Source organism: Neomonachus schauinslandi, chromosome 11, assembly GCF_002201575.2.
Source record: "Neomonachus schauinslandi chromosome 11, ASM220157v2, whole genome shotgun sequence".
In the NCBI taxonomy this organism is placed as follows: Eukaryota; Metazoa; Chordata; class Mammalia; order Carnivora; family Phocidae; genus Neomonachus; species Neomonachus schauinslandi.
The window spans coordinates 1,853,713-1,874,258 of record NC_058413.1 but is presented as its reverse complement, the minus strand read 5'-3'; the positions used below and the strand labels follow the sequence as shown (position 1 = coordinate 1,874,258).

At 64.9% G+C, this 20,546-nt stretch overlaps 1 protein-coding gene across 1 annotated transcript; it reads right to left on the bottom strand.

The window, feature by feature from the left end:
* Positions 1–5,259: 5,259 nt before the first annotated feature.
* On the bottom strand, positions 5,260–19,317 carry TSPAN32 (tetraspanin 32). Its single transcript, XM_021685288.1, has 9 exons — positions 19,252–19,317; positions 18,544–18,658; positions 17,672–17,769; positions 13,533–13,607; positions 8,502–8,603; positions 7,805–7,891; positions 6,118–6,201; positions 5,743–5,834; positions 5,260–5,410 (listed from the first exon to the last, which is right to left on the bottom strand). Exons 1-9 carry the CDS (start codon positions 19,315–19,317, stop codon positions 5,260–5,262), a joined length of 870 nt encoding a protein of 289 aa, XP_021540963.1.
* Positions 19,318–20,546: the final 1,229 nt, after the last annotated feature.

Below are 20,546 nucleotides of genomic sequence, written 5' to 3'. Positions count from 1 at the left end.
TTGGAGTGGGGGGGTGGGTGCTGGCTGCCACACGAAGGCTCCTGGGGGACAGATGCCGAGCAGAGCCTCTGAGAAGGTCTGGCTGCAGCCTCTGGAGAATTTGCAAGAACCCTTTCTGGGGAGTCCAGAGGGGCTGTTCTGGGAGGGGTCACAAGGAAGGCCTGGGAAGCCGCTGACCGCCCAAGCCGGGGTGCTGGAAGGGCAGCAGTGGGGCCCGATAAGAGATGGCGGGTGGGGATACGGCGAGGGGCGTGGGCTTCTCCTCCTGGCACCTGGGCCTGTCTCTGGAGCTCAGGAGTGGGTCAAAGCCTGCAGTGCGGTGAGAGTCCTCGGCTGACCCCAGGAGGGAGGGGGTGCTTACTGTCACGTGGCCAAGACTGGCCGCAGCCCGAGGAGAGCTGGGCCAGGCTGGCCGGGGCACTCTGCGGACGGAGAACGTGGGGCCTGGCATGGGCTGTCCTCCACCGGCGTGCCCCGGAGCCCAGCCCCCCACGCCCACGATGAGACCGTCTCCGCTAGGGCGGAGGACTCGGCATCACACGGGCCACACTCGAGAGCAAGAGAACCTAAAACATTTACTCTAAACAACCAGAGGGCCCAAGAAGAAATCACAGTGGAAAATTTAAAATACCTAGAAGCGAACGATGTTGAAAGAATGACCTTTAGACCTCGCGGGCTGCAGCAGAGGGGCTGGGGAAGAGGTGGGGGGTCTTGGCGCTCACCCGGGACTGAGGTCCGGGAGCTGAGCCTCCAGCCGCAGAAGCTGGAAGGAACACCACAGAACCCACCCAGTGGAGACAGTGGAGGGCAGAGGGCAGTGAAGTGGTGGCGGGGAGGTGTGCGGTGGGGAGGGTCCCCAGCCAGAAGCTACCCCGAGGAGGCAAATAAAACCAGCAGTCTGGCAAGTTGGATCACAAAACACAAAAGCAATGAAAAATGTTAGGAGGTAAGAAGGGACAGGACAGGTTCCCCAGGAGGGGAAGTGGGTGTGGGACTCTAGTATCCGGTGGGCAGGTTCCGACTGGTCTGAGGATGGACGTGGGTGCATGCGCGTGGCCCGGGCGGCCTTATTACAACGGCCCCTGCGGCCTGCTTTCCAACAGCGACAACAGATTCCCTGAGTCTCTGGACACCAGCTGGGGTCCTGCGAGCCGACTCTGACTCGGCTGGCCCAGAGCCGGCATCAGACCCCACAGGTGAAGGGCTCAGCCCCCCAGGGCGGCCCCCACTGGAGGCACCAATTGCAAGTCCAGGCTGTGTTCTGGAAACTGGGGGGTTCCTGTGATCCCTGCTCGGGTTCCACGATGTCCCAGAGCAGCGCACAGAGCACAGGAAAGGGTTTCCCTTGCCATTACCTATTTATTAGAAAGGATACAACTCAGAAACAGCCCCACGGAGGGCCTGTGGGCGGCGAGATGCCGGGGAAGGGCCGCGGGGCATCCACGTGCTCTCTGGGTGCCCCCCTCCGGACACCCGCACCTGTTCACCGACCAGCTCCCAGCGGCTCGGAGCCTGCCTGGCGGTTCCCCTGGGTGGGCATGGTGATTACCTGGGCGAGTGACTCGACCTCCCGTCCTCCCCCCTCCCCAGGGCTCTCTGCACGCCTGACCCCTCCGGAGATGGGCCTCTGTCCTGAAGTCACCAGTCATCCCAGGGACACACCCAAGATACTGTCACTACTTTAGACATGACAAGAGTTGTAGGAACTCTGTGCCCCGAACTGGAACAAAGACCAAATATTCATTTTTAATCATGTCACTGGCCACCCCTTGGTCTTTGACCAGATCCTTTATAGGAAAATGATCATAAAGGTCACAGGCTACTGGCAGAGTAGTAGACTAGGTCCGGTCTGTTGTCGTCGTGCCCTGTGAGGACCTCTCCCGGGCCGCCCGGCCCAGGTCTGCAGGCTCTGAAGGTGGGAGCACACCCGGCCAAACACAGCCTGTCCTCGAGGGCTCCCGGTGTCGGGGGCCAAGAGGCAGTGCTGTCTCCCGCTTTCTTGATGTGATCTGCACATTCGCTCCCAGACCCTCAGCTACTACTGTCCTGTCTCTCCGTTTGTGGTCTTTGGAAGGGCCCCAGGCCTGGCCGCCAAGCCTCCCTGCACCAGGAGCGCCTCCCCTCCGTCCACCCCCGTCCGACTACCAGACAACCTTGGAGCTGCTTTCACTACGAACCCCGCTCTGCCAGATGGGGTGAGGGCTAGGCCGCCTCGTCAGGAGCTCCGGCGCTAGGTTTAAAGACCTCGCTACCGTTTCTGGCTTGGGGAGCACCCGGCTCTGGCCCCCGGGGCTGCGGCCCTGCTCTCGTGGGCAGGTGCATCTGGGCGGAAACAGAGGAGTACCGTCACCACGCCCGTGTCCCCGCAGCAGCCCTTCCCCAGACCCGCCAGAAGCACCCGCTGTATGGTGGGGGTGGGGGGGCTCTCCGCGCGTCCCAGTGGTGCTGAGTGTGAGCCCACGTGCGTGAAGGCCCTCGTGCTTTGCACAGACACTGCTTTCGCTGCCCGTTCCTTCTCCATCGCACGAGTCCTCTGAGGGGAGGGCTCTTGGACGCTGGGGGCTGTGGACCGAGTCTCCTGGGCTGAAGAAAGGACGGTCCGCCCCCCAGATCGGGGCGTTGTGCCCTGCTCCAGAAGCACCCTGAGCACCTGTGTCCACCGCCGGTCAGCACAGCCCAGAGTCCGTGTCCCTCCTGCCAGGACCCGCCCGTGGTCCCGGGACCTCGGAGGCAGTGTCAGCGTCACCAGCCAGCTGTGCCTGGGGCTTCCCAGCAGGCCCTCGGCACCCGTCTCTCTCCGGAGGCAGCCAGAACCACGCTTCTTGGCGTCTGGTGCCTCTGCAGGCACCCCAGGAATGTGTCTGGGCTCTGTCCACCTCTGCACTGCCGCCCCCACGACCTCCTCCGGGGAGCCCTCGGGGATATCCGCCTGCAGATGCGTCACCTTCCAAACTGGAAGGAACCCCTGCGACGGGCCCTGACGTGTCCTCTCGCGCACCGCTGCAGTTCCCACGGTCATTCCCACGGGCTGTGCCGCGCGCCGGCATCCTTCCACAGGCCCGGTCCCGTCACCCGCTCACTGGACCATACGGCCGGGCCGCTGGCCACGGCCACGAGTCCTCAGAAACCAAACGCGGGGCTTCTCCCAATGGTTCAATTCTCCCCTCGCGGCTGGGAAAGCAGTGCGCAGGTCGGCCCACGGAGCTGACTGGCTGCCGGCTCCCTCCATCGGCGCCGCCGGGACCTTCCAAACAGAGCCTTGTCTGTTCACCGTGGAACTGCTGCCCGCGACCCAGCAGCTCTTGGTCGCTGGGCGAGACCTGTTCGGGTAGAATCAGGCCACTCCTCCCACTGTCCCGGAGCCTGCCCCGGGGAGGAGATGCTCCCTGCGGCACCGCCTCCCGGCACCTCCTGGGCGGCACGGGGGCCATATGAGCCACCACCATCCCCACCATCCCCCTGAGAGCGCTTTTCCACCATCAGTTAGCATCTGGTAACAAGGTAATAATGCCCCTCAGATGGAGCTTCTCCCGCTCGCAGTCCCCGTGGCCGTCACCGGGAGGCGCCCATAAGCTCTTGCTGCAAACCCTGGCTGAGGGTCCACATGGGGCTGTGGCCAGAGAAGGCGCCTGCATCTACCCGGTGTGGCCTCAGGCCCCATGGACGCTGCTCGAGCAGTGCGGCTGCGTGCCCGCTGTTTGCTGGCACCGGGTGGGGGGCACCCCCAGGCAGACGTCCATCCCCAGAACACGGTCCGGGAAAAGAGGAGACAGCTTTCATGAGGCCTGTCACACTCTCCAGCTCCCAAAACCTGGCCCACCTGGGCATGTGGCCTTCTCCAGGTCCAGTGGCGGCGGGTCAGGCTTGGCCGTGGACGTGTGCGTGGCCTCCTCCGGGTCCAGTGGCGGCGGGTCAGGCTTGGCTGTGGGTTTGCTGGCACAGTGCCCACGTCAGGGAGTCTGGGAGGCTTCTCTTCTGCCCCCCAGTGAGGGTGGAGCCCAGACCGCAGCCCTCTGTCAACCTTCATCTGGATCAGGCGGCTGATTATCGCCCCAGGTGCTTCCGGGTCTGCTCTCAGTGATCTTTGTTCCTGCTGCTCGTCTTCCTCTACGCTGGTGTCCTTGGTGTCCCGGCGGGTCAGTAGCAGGGCGTCCGTCCCTTCGGCCCACCCAGCCTCGATGGTGCTGTATTAGGGCCTTTGTCCTGTCTCACCCATGTCTGTTTTCTCCCTCCGATCTCTTAGTAACCATCTGGAGACTCCCACCCCTCCCGCCCCGCCGAGTTGCTGGTTCACAGAATTTCACCAAATCCCCTTTTCTTTCCTTTTGCTCCACCGTTGTGCAGAGGACGCCAGCTTTGCTGGTTGGTATCATTAAAATATATTTTGCGAGCTGTAGAAGGCAAGCTGAGCAGAACAGGACCGGGGGTGGGTGGTGCGCATGGCCAGAGACCGACTGTCCCCCACCGCAGGACCCACGAGACTCGGGGCATCCTCGTCGGGGGGACAAGATCTGCTGCTGCCCCCTGTGCCCTACTTTTGCTGCTCCATTAGGCGCACCAACATGCTTGCTTTCGGAGGTGTGCGTGTGCGTGCACGCGTGTGATTGGAAACACAAGGGGAGGACTGGGGTGGGTATTTGTTACATCGTCAATTTTTTGGCTGTCTGTGCCAGAACGGTCCTTCTGTTTTGGGGGGACCCCCCTTTGTTCGTCCTGCTGGGGGCTTGGAATTTTTAGCAGAGGGTGCATAGCCTCAGGGACAGTAGGAGCACTTATCAGAGAGGGGGTTCGGGTGTCCAGGGGGAGCGCCTGGCTACTGGATTTCTACAGTGTCCTCCCGCACTCACACCGCAGGTCCTGCCTTGGGCCCTGCACCTGTGAGCACAGTGTCCCTGGAAGTGTGAGATTGCTGCCTGAGAGATGGAGGTTCCCAGTGGACCTCATGCAGCCACAGGGACCCTTGAAAGCAAAGCGCTCACCCGCCAGACGGAAGGGGCGGTTGGAAGGACGGGCGTGCCCTCTCTGCCTTGCAGGTGAAGTCCTCTCATGCAAAGGATGTGGTCTTAGGGAACAGAGGACCGTCCCCACTGATGGCCATCAAGGAGGGGCCCTTGGTGTTCCGCCAACAGCCTGGCCTCCTCCTCCCCTGTCCCTCCGCCACGTGGCAGAAAACACCTCACATTGTCCTTGTAAGGCTCGCGGTTGAGCCGGCTGAGCCTCTGTGAGCCCACAGGTGGTGGGACGGGCGGTTCAAACGTGTCAGTCGTCCTGGAGCAGCCGAGGGCCCCCTGAGGGTCCACTTGCACCCAGACGGCCGTGGAGAACATCTGAGTCGGTCGGGGACTGAAGCTTGGGGCTCCCTTGGGAGCGTCTGAAGAAGCTGGGCTCCTGGGGCTGGCAGCCGGGCACTCTGGGAAGCAGAGGGGATTGTGAGAATGTTCTAGAATGCACGGGGGCCGGGCAGGATGCCTGGGCAGGGAGGGGCCCAGAAGGCCAGGGCACAGGGGCTGGGGGTCTGGGTCTGGGTCCTCCCTGGGGCGCACTCATGAGGTCAAGTCTTGGTGGGGAGTGGGGTGAAGGGAGGGGGGTCCCTGTGGGGCTGTAAGAGTGCGTGCAACTCTCCGGCGGCCCCCCTCCAGTGGCCAGGGAGCCAGCCTGAGCACCCGGCCACCTCCACCTGCTGCTGGCCTCTGCCCCTTGGGGGATGGGGTGCGCGGGGGCGGGGGGCAGGCCGGGGCCTACCTCCGGCTCAGGGTGTATTTGCCCTTGCGGTCCAGGCTGCCGCCAGAGCGAATGGCGAACCAGAGAAATGAGCTGAGCAGCATCGCGTACACCTGGGAGGGAGGAGTTGTCAGCATCAGCGCCTGCGGCTCCCGGGCAGGGGCGCACGGCCGCCCTAGAGGCCTGGGCTCTGCGGGGCTCCCAGCGGTCTCGGGAAGGTGGTGAGGTACTGTCCCCTGCCAGGCTGCCTCCCTGGGGTCAGCAGCCTCCTCTCTGGCTCCCAGTGCACGGGGAGCCCTGCTGCTCCCCGAGGCCCCTGCTGTTCCATTGGGGTGGGGGATCCGCGGGTGGAGGGGTGGCAGCTGGGGAAGGGGTGCTGAGGGAGGGCGAGAGTACCATGGCGGCGAGGCCGATGCCGGTCAGGGTGGAGGCGATGTTTCTGTGCGTCCTCAGGAAGCTCCTGATCCCCACCAGGCAGTCCTGAGCAGAGGGCAGCTCGCGTGGCACCCACCCTGGCTGTCCCCTCCCTACCCAGGGTGAGGACCTCTAGTGCCCACCTGGGCTGAGTGCTAGGGTGATGGGAAGTCAGTGGGGGCTGAGGTGGTGCGACCTACCACCCCAGAGCTCTGGGGGAAGGCATCACAAACAGGCGGAAAGCAGCGGGATGGAGTGGGCCTCCATGGGGACTGAAGGTCGCTGCCCCAGGGTCCAGCGCATGCCTTTCTTAGGCACCCGCTGACCTGCCTGGGCTGGGTCACGGGTCTGGCTCCCCTGGGCAGGCCGGGTCTCCCTCAGTCCCTGGCCCAGGTCGAGGGAAGGGCAGAGAAATAGCTGGTGGAGGGGCTGGGGTCCTGGGCTGCCCCAGCCTCCTGCTCTATCCCTGACCCCAGTGCCTCCCCAGGGCAGGGCATCCACAGAAGCTCTCTCTGGAGGAAAAGGGAGGTGACCGTCCCATCTCTGAACCACTCAGATGGTGGCATTTGATTCGCAGGAAGACGCTGGCATTTGGGGCAGGCCCAGTGGGATGTTCGGGATGCTCTTCTGAAGGCTGGGATGGGGAGGGACAGGAGGCTAGCTTGGCGTCTGTCTGTGCATCCATCTGTCCACCTGTTACTGGACAGGGGCTGGGCCCTCCAGCCTCCCTACTGCTACCTGGGCCTCTGCCCCGGCTGCAGTCCCGCCCCTGCTCACACCTGGGCCACAGGACTGACCGGCTGGCCTGGAGGTTGGGACCTCTGGCCTCCAGGGGCAGCCGGAAACGGTCCCAGGAGCCCGGGGCCACAACCCTGCAGCCTGGCCTGGGTGCCCCATGGGAAAGCAGCCCCTGATCAGCCCCTACTCCCCGTGTGGCCACACGTCCTCCCGGTAGGCAGCCTGGGGGCCTGACCACCCTCCAGGACACCACCCCAGCCGCTCCCATGCCCTCCCTGGGGCAGCTCCAGCACCCATGCCCACCCTCTGTGGCCTTTACGGTGGGGACCCCTCCGTCCTGGAAGGCCACAGAGCCATCCCTCAGCCTGCTTTGCAGACGGGCACTCAAGGCCCCTCCCTGAGAGGCACAAGCTCTCAGCCCCCTCCCAGGCATGCTGCCCCCACCCCTCCCTTCTGGGCCAGGAGCCATTTGCATCCTTCTGTCTGCTCTTTGGAAGGCAGCCGGGAGCCTCTTGCCCAGAGATAGGGGTGGGTTTGTTTCCCGGACAGCAGGGGGGGGGGGGGAGCGGGGAAGGCGGCTGCATAGGGGAGGGCTGGTGGGGAAGCTGGAGGAGGTGCCAGGCTCCTCTCTGGGCCGTGGGGAAGAAGGGACTTCCCGGCTCTGCGTGCCACTGACCCTCCCTGTCCCTTCCGTGGAATGTCCTTCCGGTTCCTTCCGAGGAGGCCCCTCCAGACCAATGTCTGTCTTCGGCCTCCCCGTGCGCTTCTGGAGGCTTCTGAGGGCAGGCCAGGCCTCGGAGGGGATGAAAGAGCAAGGGGAGCAAGAGGCCAAGTCCAGCCCTCACTGCGGCCTCCAGGAGTCCTGCAGCGGGGGGCCGGGGCCGGGGGAGGCCAGAGGGGGAGAGTGCAGGTCCGGGCCTCCCCTCCTCACCTGTCTGGCTGCCTGCTCTCCCCGACACAGACCGGCCTCCGCGTCCCCCAGGAGGCTGAAAGGAGAGCTCTTGCCACAGCACAGGAACTGCAAGAACGTATGGAGGGATGCGTCTGCATCGGGGGACGGGGGACAGCACAAGGAGGCCACTGGCGAGGGGCGCCCAGCAGAGCTGCCCCAAGAGGCCAGGGCCGCGTGCGGGGGCGGCAGGCACCAGGCAGTCCGGCCCTCCCGGCGCCGTGGCTTCCCCATAAAAGGAGGGTCCGTAACTGTCCACTGCAGCTGTCAGCGCAGCCACCGCCCGCCCCGCGGATGGTGCACCAGCTGGCGCCCGCCTCCCGGGCTAAGACCCGGTGGCCACTGGGGCCTTGCTTCATGCTGTGCCGTCACCAACCTGAAGTTCTTAATCAGTTTTGGACAAGAAACCTTTCCATGTTGCTTTGGCCCCCAAATTAGGTAGCCAGCCCTGCCCAGGTCAGAGGGAGAAGACAAGAGGTCTTTGTACCGCCCTCCCCACTACCGAGAGGGTGTCAGTGGCCTATGTCCCGGGACCCCTGGCTCAGCGTCTGGCCCGGGGCCAGCTGACTCTGGGGGCAGGCCACCCCTACACCCATTTTCTGGGTTGCAGTCCACCTGGGGAGGCTGAATGTTCCGGAGCCAGCCTGGCGAGGGGGAGGCCACCCCCCCACATGCTCACCATGTCCTGAATGGCCACCAGCTGCTGCCGCGGGGTTCCGGACAAGTTCTTCACCGCCCGGTCATACACCAGGTCGTAGGTGTCCAGCAAAGCATCCTCCACCTGCACCAAGAGCATCGTGGGAAGACCTCCGTGCTGGTGAAGCCCCCTCCCGAGAGACGCGGCTCCCCAGTGGTGGGCCTGGCCCGAGTGTGCCGTCCTAAAAACTCCCCTCCTCCTTCCACTGGGCAGAGCCCCCTGAGGCCAGAACCTGTGTCTCCTGGGAGGCTGGTCCCCAGACTTCCACATGGGGCCCCCTCCCAACAAGAATGACCACTACTGTCCCAGTCCCGTGCTGGGGCCAGGTTCCTGCACAACACGCCAGAGACCCGAGCCCTGGGGCCCGCCTCCAGTGCTGGTCATTTGGGGTGTGGAGGGCCTGGCCGAGGGAAGGTCCACCCTGCGTCTGTCCATTTGGGTGGTGGGACAGGGAAAGCCGACAGCCAGGCCTGGGCAGAGAAGGCTGGGAGAAGCCTCCTGCCAGGAGCTCAGCTCCCTGCTGATGGTCTAGGTCTCTCCCTAGAACCACCTGGTGGGTTCCAAAAACCCCGGGCAGCTGGGCTCCAGGCAAGGCCTTTGACCAAAGAAGCCATGGGTGTCCAGGGCCAGCTCTGGGCAGACAAGGCAGATAGTGGGGAAGGAAGGCATTGGCCAGGGGCCTGGCCGGGTGCTGCCCTCACTGCGCACCCCAACATCACCCAGGCCCCACTGCCTCTACCCTCCTACGCACCTCCTTCTGCCTTTGCTCATACCGCTCCCCGCAAACCTAAATGCCCACCCTTGCCAAGCTAGTCCCCCAAACTGGAATCTCACCTCCTCCAGGAAGGCTTCCTTGACTGCTCTGGATTCAGCAGTCTCCTGGCACAGGCCAGGCTTCTTTGCGCCTCCCTTGCCCTCTGATGCCTCCTATCCCCTCCCAGAGACCCCTAACACTCACTCCCTTGCCCCTTTTCCCACCCTGTGCTGTGCCGAGCTTACAGCAGGGACATAGCTGTGGCTGCTCAGGGCTGCCCTCCAGCGCTCGGGTAAACCGATGCCCATGCCTGCTCCGGCCACTCACACGCTCCCGGAAAGGGTGGCCTTCCGTCCGGCATCCTGGGGGACCGGGGTAGGTGGGCGGCAGAGGCTGCCTCAACAGGAACCAGAGGGACTTTCATCCCAACCCCACCCCCACTCCTGGCACTAACTGGCCCTCCCGTGGAGACATGCACTGCAAGCCATCCTGAACTGGGTCAGCTGGCTTCTAGCCAACCCGCTCGGAGGTGGGCAGTGCCCTGGGCTGGAGGGCAGGCGTCAGGCTGGCCACCAGGGCTGCAGGGCCTGGCTAGTGGCCCTCTCTCTGCCTGTTGCCTCAAGACCACGAAGCCTCTGTGTCCTCACAGGAGTGGGCCCGGGGAGGCTGGGGGCCCAGTAGAGTGGGCCTGGGGTCAGTGGGCAAGGGGCTGAGACAAGGAGGCCAGCTCAGACCACCCTCCTGGTTCCATCCCCCCACTAGGGCCCCAGGAGTAGCTGGGTGCCCCAAGGCCAGCTCTCTCTAGTGTAACCTTGGCCTAGGAACAGTGTGCTGCCCTGGAGTCTGTCCCCACCACCCCAGAAGCAGGGGACATGAGCCCCTGCTGCAGGCAAAGACGCAGATCCTGCCAAGCCACGTCCCTCACTCTAGACTCCCGGGCCTGGCGGTGGGGGCCAGGCTGGACTCTTCTCATAGACCTGGGCATCTGTCCCCTATTACTGAGTTTAGAGGGTGCTCTAGGAGCCTGAATCTGTGTTTCCCCAAGAGAAAATTGGGGTGGACCAGGTGGTCTCAGAGGCCACCTGGCCCTGCCACCTCTGAGTCCCCTGCCAGGGTCCCCCTCCTTAAGCCTGACTTCAGACCTCCAGGGGTGCCCCCCAGGATGGATTTGGAGCAACAGGGGCGGAGAGTGGCAGCTAGAAAACCCTGCGAGGGGCAAGGGCACCCTCTCACTGCCCGCCCAGGGACTGTGGCCTGCTTAGAGGCCACAGAAGAACGTGGCTGGTCCCTTCTGACTGCATTCTCTGGCTTCCTGTCTGTAGGCCTGCCCCAGGCCGCCATCGGCACCCCGTATTTCAGGATATCTTGGGGGGTTGTCCAGAGAGATGCAGGGGGACAGCGGGAGTGAACCGGTTGGCCTTTGGGATCTCTCTGGTCACCGGGCTGCCAGCAGGACCCTGGAGAATGAAGGAGCCTGGAGCTGGGACGTATCTGGGCTGGGAGGGTCCCGAGGCTCAGGTTCCCGGGGGAGGCCCAGGATGGAAGGCACCCCCTCATGCAAGCCCAGACACCTCTGTAATAGTCCCACCGAGCCCTTCACCGGCCCTGTTCCTGCTGCGTGGCAGCCCCTCTCGGGTCTCCGCGCCCCCCTCCACCGGGGTGGAAACTGAGGCTGGGAAGGCAGCTGGTTGCCCGAGGGTACCAGGCGGGGAGGCTGAGCCCAGGCTGAGGCAGAGCTCCCGTGACCAGGCCACTTCTCTGCCCGCAGGGGCCTGGACACGCACACAGACCGCACTGGGAGGCAGATGGGGCCCCCCAGGCCTCGGGCCTGGAAGGAGGCCCAGTCCCCATCAGGGGTCAGGCAAAGCCCAGAGAACCAACCCCCAAGGGCCAGTCAGAGCCTGGACCAGATCAGGAGGGTTTCGTGGGGGATGGTGGTGGGGGGTTGGGACAGAAGAGGCCCAGCTGGGAGCTGTCTGGCTTCCATCCCCTCCCCTTCTCAGAGCAGGATCCCCAGCTGGTCTGCCCGTGGCCTGCAGCCCCTGCATGGCCCCTCCCCTGCAGAGCCCAGGATCCAGGGCTCCAGCTATAAACACAGTGTGTCAGAGAAGAGAGGACGGGCTGTAGCTGTCCCAGGAGAGCCGCAGGGGGCCCCAGGACCCTGGCAGCTGTCCTGACCGGGCCCACCCATGCTGTGACCCAGACCAGCAAGGGGCCGGATCAGTGGATGGAAAGATGAGCCTGAAATGCCTGCCCGCCTGGCTCTCCTTGAGCAAGCCTGCTGGCCAGCCCCACCAAGGGCCCAGGTCACCCTGCGGGGGCACCAATCCCCTCCAAGAGCCTCGCAGCCAGAGGAAATGTAACGAAAGGAGGAGGTGACCCCAAATGATGCCAGGGTGGCGGTGGGCAGTCTGGGGGAAATCCTTGGGCAGGGAAGGGAAAAGAGGCATTGACTCAGGGCCCTGGATGGTGGGCTGGATCCCCCTGGGTCCTCCTGCCTGGTTCTGCCAGCGTGACCTGGCTCCCCACCCCCCAGGGCTGAGTACCTCCTCTGCAGGACAAGGGCATGGCCGCCATGCTCGGCCTGGTGACCCGGCCTCATGGCCAAGGAGCATGGAGAGGGAGAAGCGGAGCCCACTTCTGGGGCACAGGAAGCCAGGACCAGAGAGGGTAATCACACAGCTAAAAGCACACAGTAGGAACCTGGCCCAGTGTCCTGAGCCAGCTGCCCCCTGTGAGGCTCTGCTCCTGCATGACCATCAGGGGTGGGGGGTGGGGGGGAGGACAGAGAGGCTGGGGCCACTGGGGGCTGAGACACACAGGCAAGAAATCACGTCTGTCCCGTGCTGCTCACACAGTGTTTTGCCAGAAGCCGAGTACGTTTCAGGCAGACTGGCCTCGGTGTCCCTGGGCTGGTCCTTGTGGAGCGCATGGAGAAACTGAGGCCCATTGAGAGGAGGGGCTGCTGGGGATCACGGAAACTCAGGGCAGACAGGGCCTACGCAAGACAGCTCTCCTGCCCCTCTCTGCAGCCCCTCCGGCTGGCCCCTTGGCTTCTCAGCCACCCCGGGGGGCTCGACTGGGTCTGGGCTCTCAAGGGATCTTGTCCACGGCTGGGGGCTGCAGGAAGGCCCGTCCCTTGTCCCTTTGGCCTCCGCCAGGGAGCAGCTGGGCTAGCAGCTCGCCCCTACTCGCCATCCTGCCGGGGCCCCTCTCTCCGAGCCTCTTGGGTCCCCACTTGTTCTGCCCAGACAGCGGGCCTGGCCTTGACCCCCAGCCCTGGTCCGGCAGGGTGCCAGCCCCACACATGCACTGGCCAGCCCCATCCCCCAGGCTGGCTTTCGGCTTCATCTCAGGGCCCTGAATCCAGACAGAATTTTTGGAGGGCCAGGCTGTCCTGGCTCCTGTGCCCCAGGGGCTCCCCTCAAGCTGTGGCCCTGCCCTGCTCCCCTGGGTCAGCACCCAGGCCTGCAGGCTTCGAGCCCCACTCACGTATGTGCTCTGGGGGCCGGGGCCCTCGTGACTGAGTTAGCCCAGAGCTGGGGCTTCCCACGACCCCCCAAAATGGGACAAGGGCCCTCTCACATGCATCGACACCCAGCTGAGCCAGCCAGCACCCAGAAACCATCAGCTGAGTGGATGGAAGGATGGATGGACAGATGAAGGAAGGAAGGAAGGAAGGAAGGAAGGCAGGCAGGCTTCACCTCCTGCGGGGGGTCCATCCCCACCATGACCGTGGGCATCACCACCCCAGTCACCACCAACGCAGAAGCCCTGGGAAGAGCCCACAATGGGGGTGGGACCAGGACAATAGCCAGCACCCGCCTCCCGCTGGGCCGCCCCTGCTCCAGGACTGAAGGGAGAATGTCCTCCTGGGGCCTGGACACTGGCAGGGCCCACTCGGGAGCGCAGTCCCTTCTGGGCAGTTTCCGGAGCACTGACCCCTCTAAGCAATCCCTCGGGTCAGCCGGGACGCCCCTCTCCCTGCTCTTCATCCCCTTTCCAACTCCCGGCCCCTCTCAGGGCCCAGCAGAGGGCAGGGCTGAGGGGCCTGGGGGTGAGGGGGTCGGAGGCCCACACCTGCTCCCGCTTCCCTGGGAGCTCCTGCACCAGCCCCAGAGAGGTCTGGCCCTCAGGGCCCTGTGCCCCCCGTTCAGGCAGAGGATGTCCCCCCAGAATGGTCTCTCCCCGGTGGAGGGGCGACTTTCTCAGCTCAGGTATCCCTCCGCTGTGTGATGGGGGTGGGGCCGGGTGCTCACCTGGGTGGGGTTGTGGAATCTCCAGAAGGCCACCTGCACCAGGGCACTGAACACCAGGGCAAAGCACAGGAAACCCTGGGACAGAGGAGGCATGGGTCACGGTGTGCAGCCCAGCGGGCCACCTGCAGGCCACCTGCAGGCCTGGGACTTCCCCGCGGGCTGCTGCCCCCCAAGGGGGAGACCCACCATGGGCTGCGGGGGGCACACTCTTCCCACCCCTTCTGGCCCTTTTGGGAACTCTCTCCCCATTCGCATCCTGGCTCATGAGGGCACGTTGATGGCAGAGCCACGTCCCCTCCCCCAGGGAGGGAGGGAGTCCCCAGGATGATGGAAGCCCTCGCCCAGGGGGGCTGCTTCCGGGGATGGGCCCTGGGAGAAGAAACTTCCCCTTTGCAGGAGGGTCCAGGCGGGTGCAGCGTGGCTCTGGGGCTGCCCGCTGCCCTGGCCAGGGGCGCTGCCTACAGGTTCCCAGCAGAGACAGCTGGTTGGGCACCCCGAGGTAGGGTGAGCCTGGCAGGGAAGCACCCCCACCCCGTCTTCAGACCCTGTGCAGTCCCCTGACTTACCCCCCTGGGACCCCAATATTGGAGATGGGAGTTCTCTGGGGGAATGTCTTTCCATCACCAGCACCCCCACGGTGCCCTTCTCTCTGTCGGTCGGGGGGTTGGAGCTGTTGAGCCCCCGCTTGCAGAAGCCGGGGATCTTACAGACCCCGCCCCTGAGAAATGCACTTCACAGGCCCCAGGACTCTTTTGTGGGCAGTTTCAGAGGGTCACCCCAGACTAGGATCCCCAGCCTATATGCTGTCCTGGGGACATCATCCCCACCCAGAACTCGGCCTGCCACCTGCATGCCGGGGACCCTCAGACTGGGTCTCCCGCCACGTCTCCTCCTAGAGCTCTGGGCAGCTCATCGGGCTGCCGGCCACACAGCCTCGGTGTCCGGAGGGCTGATGTGTCTGCATCACCTCCTCCCCTCTGCACCGGCTTTGTGGAAGCTGCCCCGGGCCATGCGTCCCTGGCTGGGCTGACACAGCACCCCTCCCTGGCCCGTCCACAGCCCGGCGCAGGCTGGGGCCGGGTTCTCCCCACCCAGGGGCCTCCTCGCGAAGAGTGACACCCAGGAGAATCGATGACCAGTGGAATGGAGAGATGCCTGCAGACACAGACGGACACACGGACAAGGGCTGTGGGCGGGGCTGGCACCAAGACCCAGTCCCACCAGGTGCTGGGAAAGAACGGGCCACCCCCACCAGTGCCCGGTCTTGGTGTGGGCACAGCGGCCTCAGGCTCTACTCGGGGACGGGCAGCCCCTGCGTTCTCCTGCTCCCTCCTGCCTGCCCAGGGGCCTGCAGGGCCTCAGTCTCCAGGACATGGGTTCCTTCCTCCCCCTCCTCCTCCCTTCCTCCCTGTCCTTCCTCCTCCCTCCTCTTCCTCCCTTTCCTTCCTCCTCCCTCCTCTTCCTCCCTCTTCCCCCTCCTCCTCCTCCTGGCTGGCTGAGGGCCTCCTTCTCCATCTGGAAACCATCGCTCAGCACTGCCTCCAGGCTAGAGGCCCTGAGCCAGCTCAGGGGACCAGCATTTTCCAGAAATCATTTCATTCCTCCGGAGAGAGCGAGTGCCCTCCCTACCTCCACCCGCCTGCCTGCAGATGGGGCCTTGGGCGAGGCCCACTCCGCGTCCCCAGGGCCTGCGTAGTGCAGGCCTGCTGGGGGCAGCTAGGCCCGGCTCTGCATTTTCTTGGTCCTTGTAAATAAAATACATAAATAAACCAGCTGCCCCTGCCAGCCCTGCTCTAGCAGCCTGGCGAGCTGGTTCATTTCCTGCTCCAGAGGCCTGTGTGGGGCGAGGCCCGAGGGGGTGGGGCAGGCAGGGGCGGGGCGGGCGGGACAGCGGCCGGGCGCCCGGCACGTTGGGAAGGGTCTCCCTGCTTGATCGTCCCTCGTCTGTGCTGCTACGTGTGTCCAGACACACAGCCGTGCCAGATACCACGGGCATGCGGGGACCCCTCGCCCGGGCCTCCTCGGGGCCAGGGGGCTGGGCCCAGGGAGGGGTCTGGGTGCAGCAGGCTGGGGATGCAGACGCGAGACCCCCGGTGCTCCCCAGCCCGGCCCACGGACCAGGGCAGCGGGCAGCCTTGAGCATCTGGGCCGGGAAGAGCAGGTGGGAGCTGGGGGGCGGGGCACAGGAACCTGGGGAGGGGAGCACCTTCCGCCTCCTAGAGCTTAGGGCTTTGGCCCAGCACCATGGCGTCCCCTGGTGGCCAGGCTGCCGCCACTGCCCGGCCTCTCCAGGCCTGGGCTGGCCCTGCGGCAGCCTTGTCCTCCAGCCCTGCGCGCCTCTGGCAGGCCCCAAGCCTTAGGGCTCTGCTCTCGGGGGACAGTCCACCTGCCCTGTCAGCTCCCACTGGGCCTCCCCTCCCTCCCTGACTCCTGGCCACCAGCAGACCGCACCGGCCAGAGTCTTCGGGCCCGCTCGCGCCCACACCGCCCGGCCCACCAGCCAGCAGGGTCTGGGTTAGGGCTGGACTGCCTGGTCCCACGCTGCTCCCCGAGCCCACCCCGGGCTGGCCACCCGGGCCGCAGCTTCGGGAGATGACTGTGTCCCCACTCCTGCAGATGTTTACAAGCCAGACATTTGCTGACACAGGCTGGACCGAGAACCTGCCAGTCCTGGGGGCCCAGAAGGCTGCCCTCCGTGAGCCCAGGGGCTTGACTCCGGCGCTCGCTCCCCGTGATCCCCTCACAGGGTGGGGTGGAGTCAGCAGGGGCAGAGGGCCGGAGGCGGGAGAGTGGGGGTCTGGCGGCTGGAAGGGGCCAAGGGAGGCCAGGGGGACTGCGGACCTGCAGGGAGATGGTGAGTTCGGGAGGCTGAAGGGACTCCGCTTTAGAAAGGCCCCCTCTCTGCTCGGCCCCAGTGACTCGAGCTCTCTGGTTCCCCCTGCAAACCAAAGAAGCTACGCTCCCACTCCCAGGGGGAGGCAGGGACCTTAGTCGCTCTCGACTGTTGTCCTGGGCCCCCAGACACCTGATAACATCTAGGAAGATCCGAATCCCGAGCATGTCCAGGATTGTTAGTGTCGAACAAACCTGGGCGGATATGGAGTCAATGCCCACTACCATCCGTGATTCGTGGAATAACTCCTAACGTCCACCTGTCGCTCGCCTTCGATCAGACCCTTGCCTGGCTTCCTAAAGGAACATGTACCCTGGACCCCTTTCCAATGTAAACCTCCAACCCCAAGAGGCAGAGAGACTCCCTCTCCTGTTCTTTCCGAGTCTCCCAGACACTCTGTCTGGGACTCTCTGTCCCTCACTCACGCTATTCAGTAAACTCCGTTCACTTTCTACCCTGTGCGAAGCCGAGGGCTCTCCTGGCTGGTCCCGCGGGACCCCCTCTGGGTCCTTGGACCTGGCCTACCTCCATCAGCAGGACTCTGTCCCGAGGCTGTGAGGAGTCCTGGAGACCCCAGGCAGGGAGGGCAGGTGCCAGGGGGAGACGGGGGTGCAGGTGCGTGAGCCCAGGGCACCAGGGAGCCCAGGTTCCGGGAGGAGAGGAGAGCCTGTGCCCAGGACAGACAGGCCTTGGGGGGGAGGAGCTGGCAGGCGGAGCAGCGGGACCGGCCAGTGGGGACAAGGATGGACCCAAGGGGACGAGCAGGAATGGGGGCAACAAGGGGGCACTGGCCCTTGTGGGGTGAGGCAGAGCCTCTCCACAGCTGCAAAGGAGCAATGCAGCTCAGACCCCCTTGGGGCACAGCACAAGCCCAGACCTACGGGTGACCTGGCCAGTGGAGGGGCTTTTCCCGCCTCCCCTGGCCCCAGTAACAGGAAACGGAAGCTGGTTCCCAGAGCCTCTGGTGTAAGAGAACCAGATGCTCCCTGGGCCTTTGGCAACGGCCACCAGGACTGGGAGGACCAGCACTGCCTTTCTCGCCTCCGTGGATGATGGGGTGAAGCAGGGCCTGGCGGAGGGGTCCCGGTTGGCCCAGGTGGACGGGCGTCCTGGCTGGCGCACATCCTTTGGGCCTCTGTTTCTGCCGGGACTCTGTGGGAGGAGGCAGGCTCCCTGGGCTCTCCCCGCCCTGCGCACTCCTGAGTCCATCCCAGGGGCCGGGGGACTGGGGGCAGGGACAACTCACCCCAGCCATGAGGCCCCCGGCCTCCCTCACTGTGGCTGCGGCGCCCAGGACGGCGCCCAGGGTTAGGAGCCCGGCCAGGCTGATGCCGACGTAGAAGGCTGGGTGGGGACAGAGAGCAGAAGGGTTAGGCATGCCCCGGACACGGGGTCCCCAGTGCACAGGGCCAGCATCTGCAATCCAACCCAAGGGTACACTCAGGCGGTAGGCTTCTGGGAGCTCTGAAGAGACCAGGAGCCCCGCTCAGGCCAGGATGTACCAGCCACCACCCACTCCCTCTCCTCCCAATGCTGAGAAGGCAGGAGGGAAGGAGGAGGCCAGAGGCCCTGCCCCCCACTTCTGCTTCCTGTCCACCGGGGGATATCTCAGAAGCCACCAGGCAAGTGCGGGGTGTTCGTTCTTATCAGGCCAGGCCCAAGACCCAGGCTTCCTGCTCCAGGATTCAGGCTTCGGGGTAAAAACCCGGGGCCTCAGGGCCAGGAGGCCTGAGGCTGGGACCACAGCCTGTCTCTCTGGGCCTCAGTTTCCCCCATGGCTGCCCTCCTTGGCTGTGCTCTTGCCTGAGACCCAGCCCCCAGAATGCATCGAGGTTCAGGCCCCTTTGTTTCGGAGCAACCCCCCCAGGACACTGAGGCCATCTGGATGCCACGTGCCCCCAGGCTCCCAGGACAGGAGATGAAGGCACAGGCTGGGGCCCAGACCCTTGGCTCTGCTCGGTGCAGAAGGACCCCAGGGTGGCCCTCTCTGCCCACACCCACTGCCTGACCTAGCCCGGCTCCACTCGGAGGCCCTCACCCGCCCAGCCTGGGGTACCTCCCCAACTGCCTTTGCACCTGGAGTCCCCTCCCCGACAGGAGCCACTTGACCTCACTTACCCCAGCGGTGCATGGCCTCATAGGGGGTCCTGTCTGAGGATGCATGGCCGATGATAGCAAAGTGGGCCCCGAAGTAGGTGAGAGCCGCCAATGTGGCCACAGACAGGCCCAGGAGCTGAGGGTGGGGTGGACCACAGTGTGGGGGCAGGGCTGGACACACGACGAGGCCCGGAGCGCAGGGTCTGGGTCTCCTGGGTCCCTTGACCAACCTCCCTCTAGCTTCATGGTCTCACTTGAGACAGGCTCAGCTTTGGGACTTCTGGGTGCTTCTGTAGGGTGGTCTCAGGGAAGCCTTTGTCCCAGACACCCCACCACACACGCACACAGATACACTGACAAATACACACACACACACACACACACACACCGCTCTCCCCCCACTGCACACACATTCATTGTGCAGCTTCTCCCAGGACCCAGAACCTTGCATCATTCTGTCTGCACAGCCCCTAGCGGCCCCTCCCCCTGCCCCCCTCTGACACCAGTTCACCAGCCACCCAGGTCCCACGCTGCCTGGCGGGGCCCACAGGGCATCCTGCGCAAACAGCCACTTGCCAGAGGTCCACCACCAGGGGCCCCAGGTGCATGTCCCGGGGGCAGGATGGGGACAGCAGGGCTGGGTGTGTGTGGGGACCACAGTGCTAGAGGTCTGCTGACACGGCCCCACCCCCCCACACACACACCCCTCCCACCCGACCAGCCTGTTACCAAGACAAAGAAGCTGGTGACCAGCATCTGGCATTTGGCCACCCTGACCCGGCTCCAGGGCCGCATGGTGGCCATCTCTTCTCCCTTCTCCTCTGCTCTCTTCTCCCCTCCTCTGCTCTCTTCTCCCCTCCTCTCCCCGCCCTTCCCCACCCACTGTGGTTTCCAGCTGGGTGGGGGCCTCAGACCACAGCTGCCTGCCCAGGAGGTAGGCTGCTCTCTATTTGTCAACACACCCAGAGAACTGAGCCTCTGCTCCCAAAGACACGGAAGATGGGCAGGAAGGCAGTGGAGGGGCAGCGAGGTCAGTTCCTGCCACCCCTGCCTTCCCCAACCCTGGCCCAAGGCACCAGGACCTCTGAGGGTATGAGGCTTCTCCCCAGAGGGTGCGGCCTTGTTCTTGTTCTTGGTCTGCCACAGAGCACATCCTGGGAGGAGGTGGGAGGAGGTGGTGAGTAGAGGCGAAGGTGCCCGGGTAGGGGGTGAGCTTCTTGTCCTGGGAGTATGCAAGCAGAATCCTGCCCAACGCTTGATCCTTGCCGGAGTTTGGGAGACAGGATCGCATCTGAGCATCACTGTTGGAGCATCACCTTAGGAAACACCAACCGAAACATTCTGTGACGACAACATTTTGGAAAGGTAATTCGGAGCAGAGCTGTCTGAGGGCGCCAGGGCAGCCGGGACCCCTTGTCAACCCGGTGCCCCCAGACCGCCCACCCTGGTCCCAGGAGGCCCCACCCTGGGTCTGCAGGGGCACGAGGGGGTCTCCGATGGCAAGTGCCTGTGGACCGCTCCAGGTGGAGCCCAGGTGTGACCCAAGGGGCAGCAAGAGTGAAAGTGGGGGACCCCGGGTATGTCAGGGAGTGGGCCATGCGGGCTGGCCAGCCTGACCCTCTGTCCATGGAGATGAGCCTCTCGTCAGGGTCTGCTGCATGCGCCTGTTGCTTTTCTCCAACTTTGGTGAGAAAGACAGAGCCTGGCAGCCTGTTGGGACGCAATGAGGTGACCCTGCCTGCTGCCAGCGCCCCCCGGGCGCCTCCGCACTGAGTTTGGAGGGAGCCTTGCTGAGCCGGAGCCGAGCCGGGCCTGGGTTCTTGCCCTGCCCCCGCCGAGCACGCACCGTGCACTGTGCATGGGTGGCCTTGCATGTCTCCCCAGAGCGGCGCCGCATCCCTCGTGGGCAGGAGACAAAGCCCGGGCCTCCGACCACGGCCCCCTTTCCCCATACGCACATTTACCCCGGTGAACCCCCACCCCCTCGGCTGAACCACAGCCTCCCGCTCCAGGACCCTCCCCCC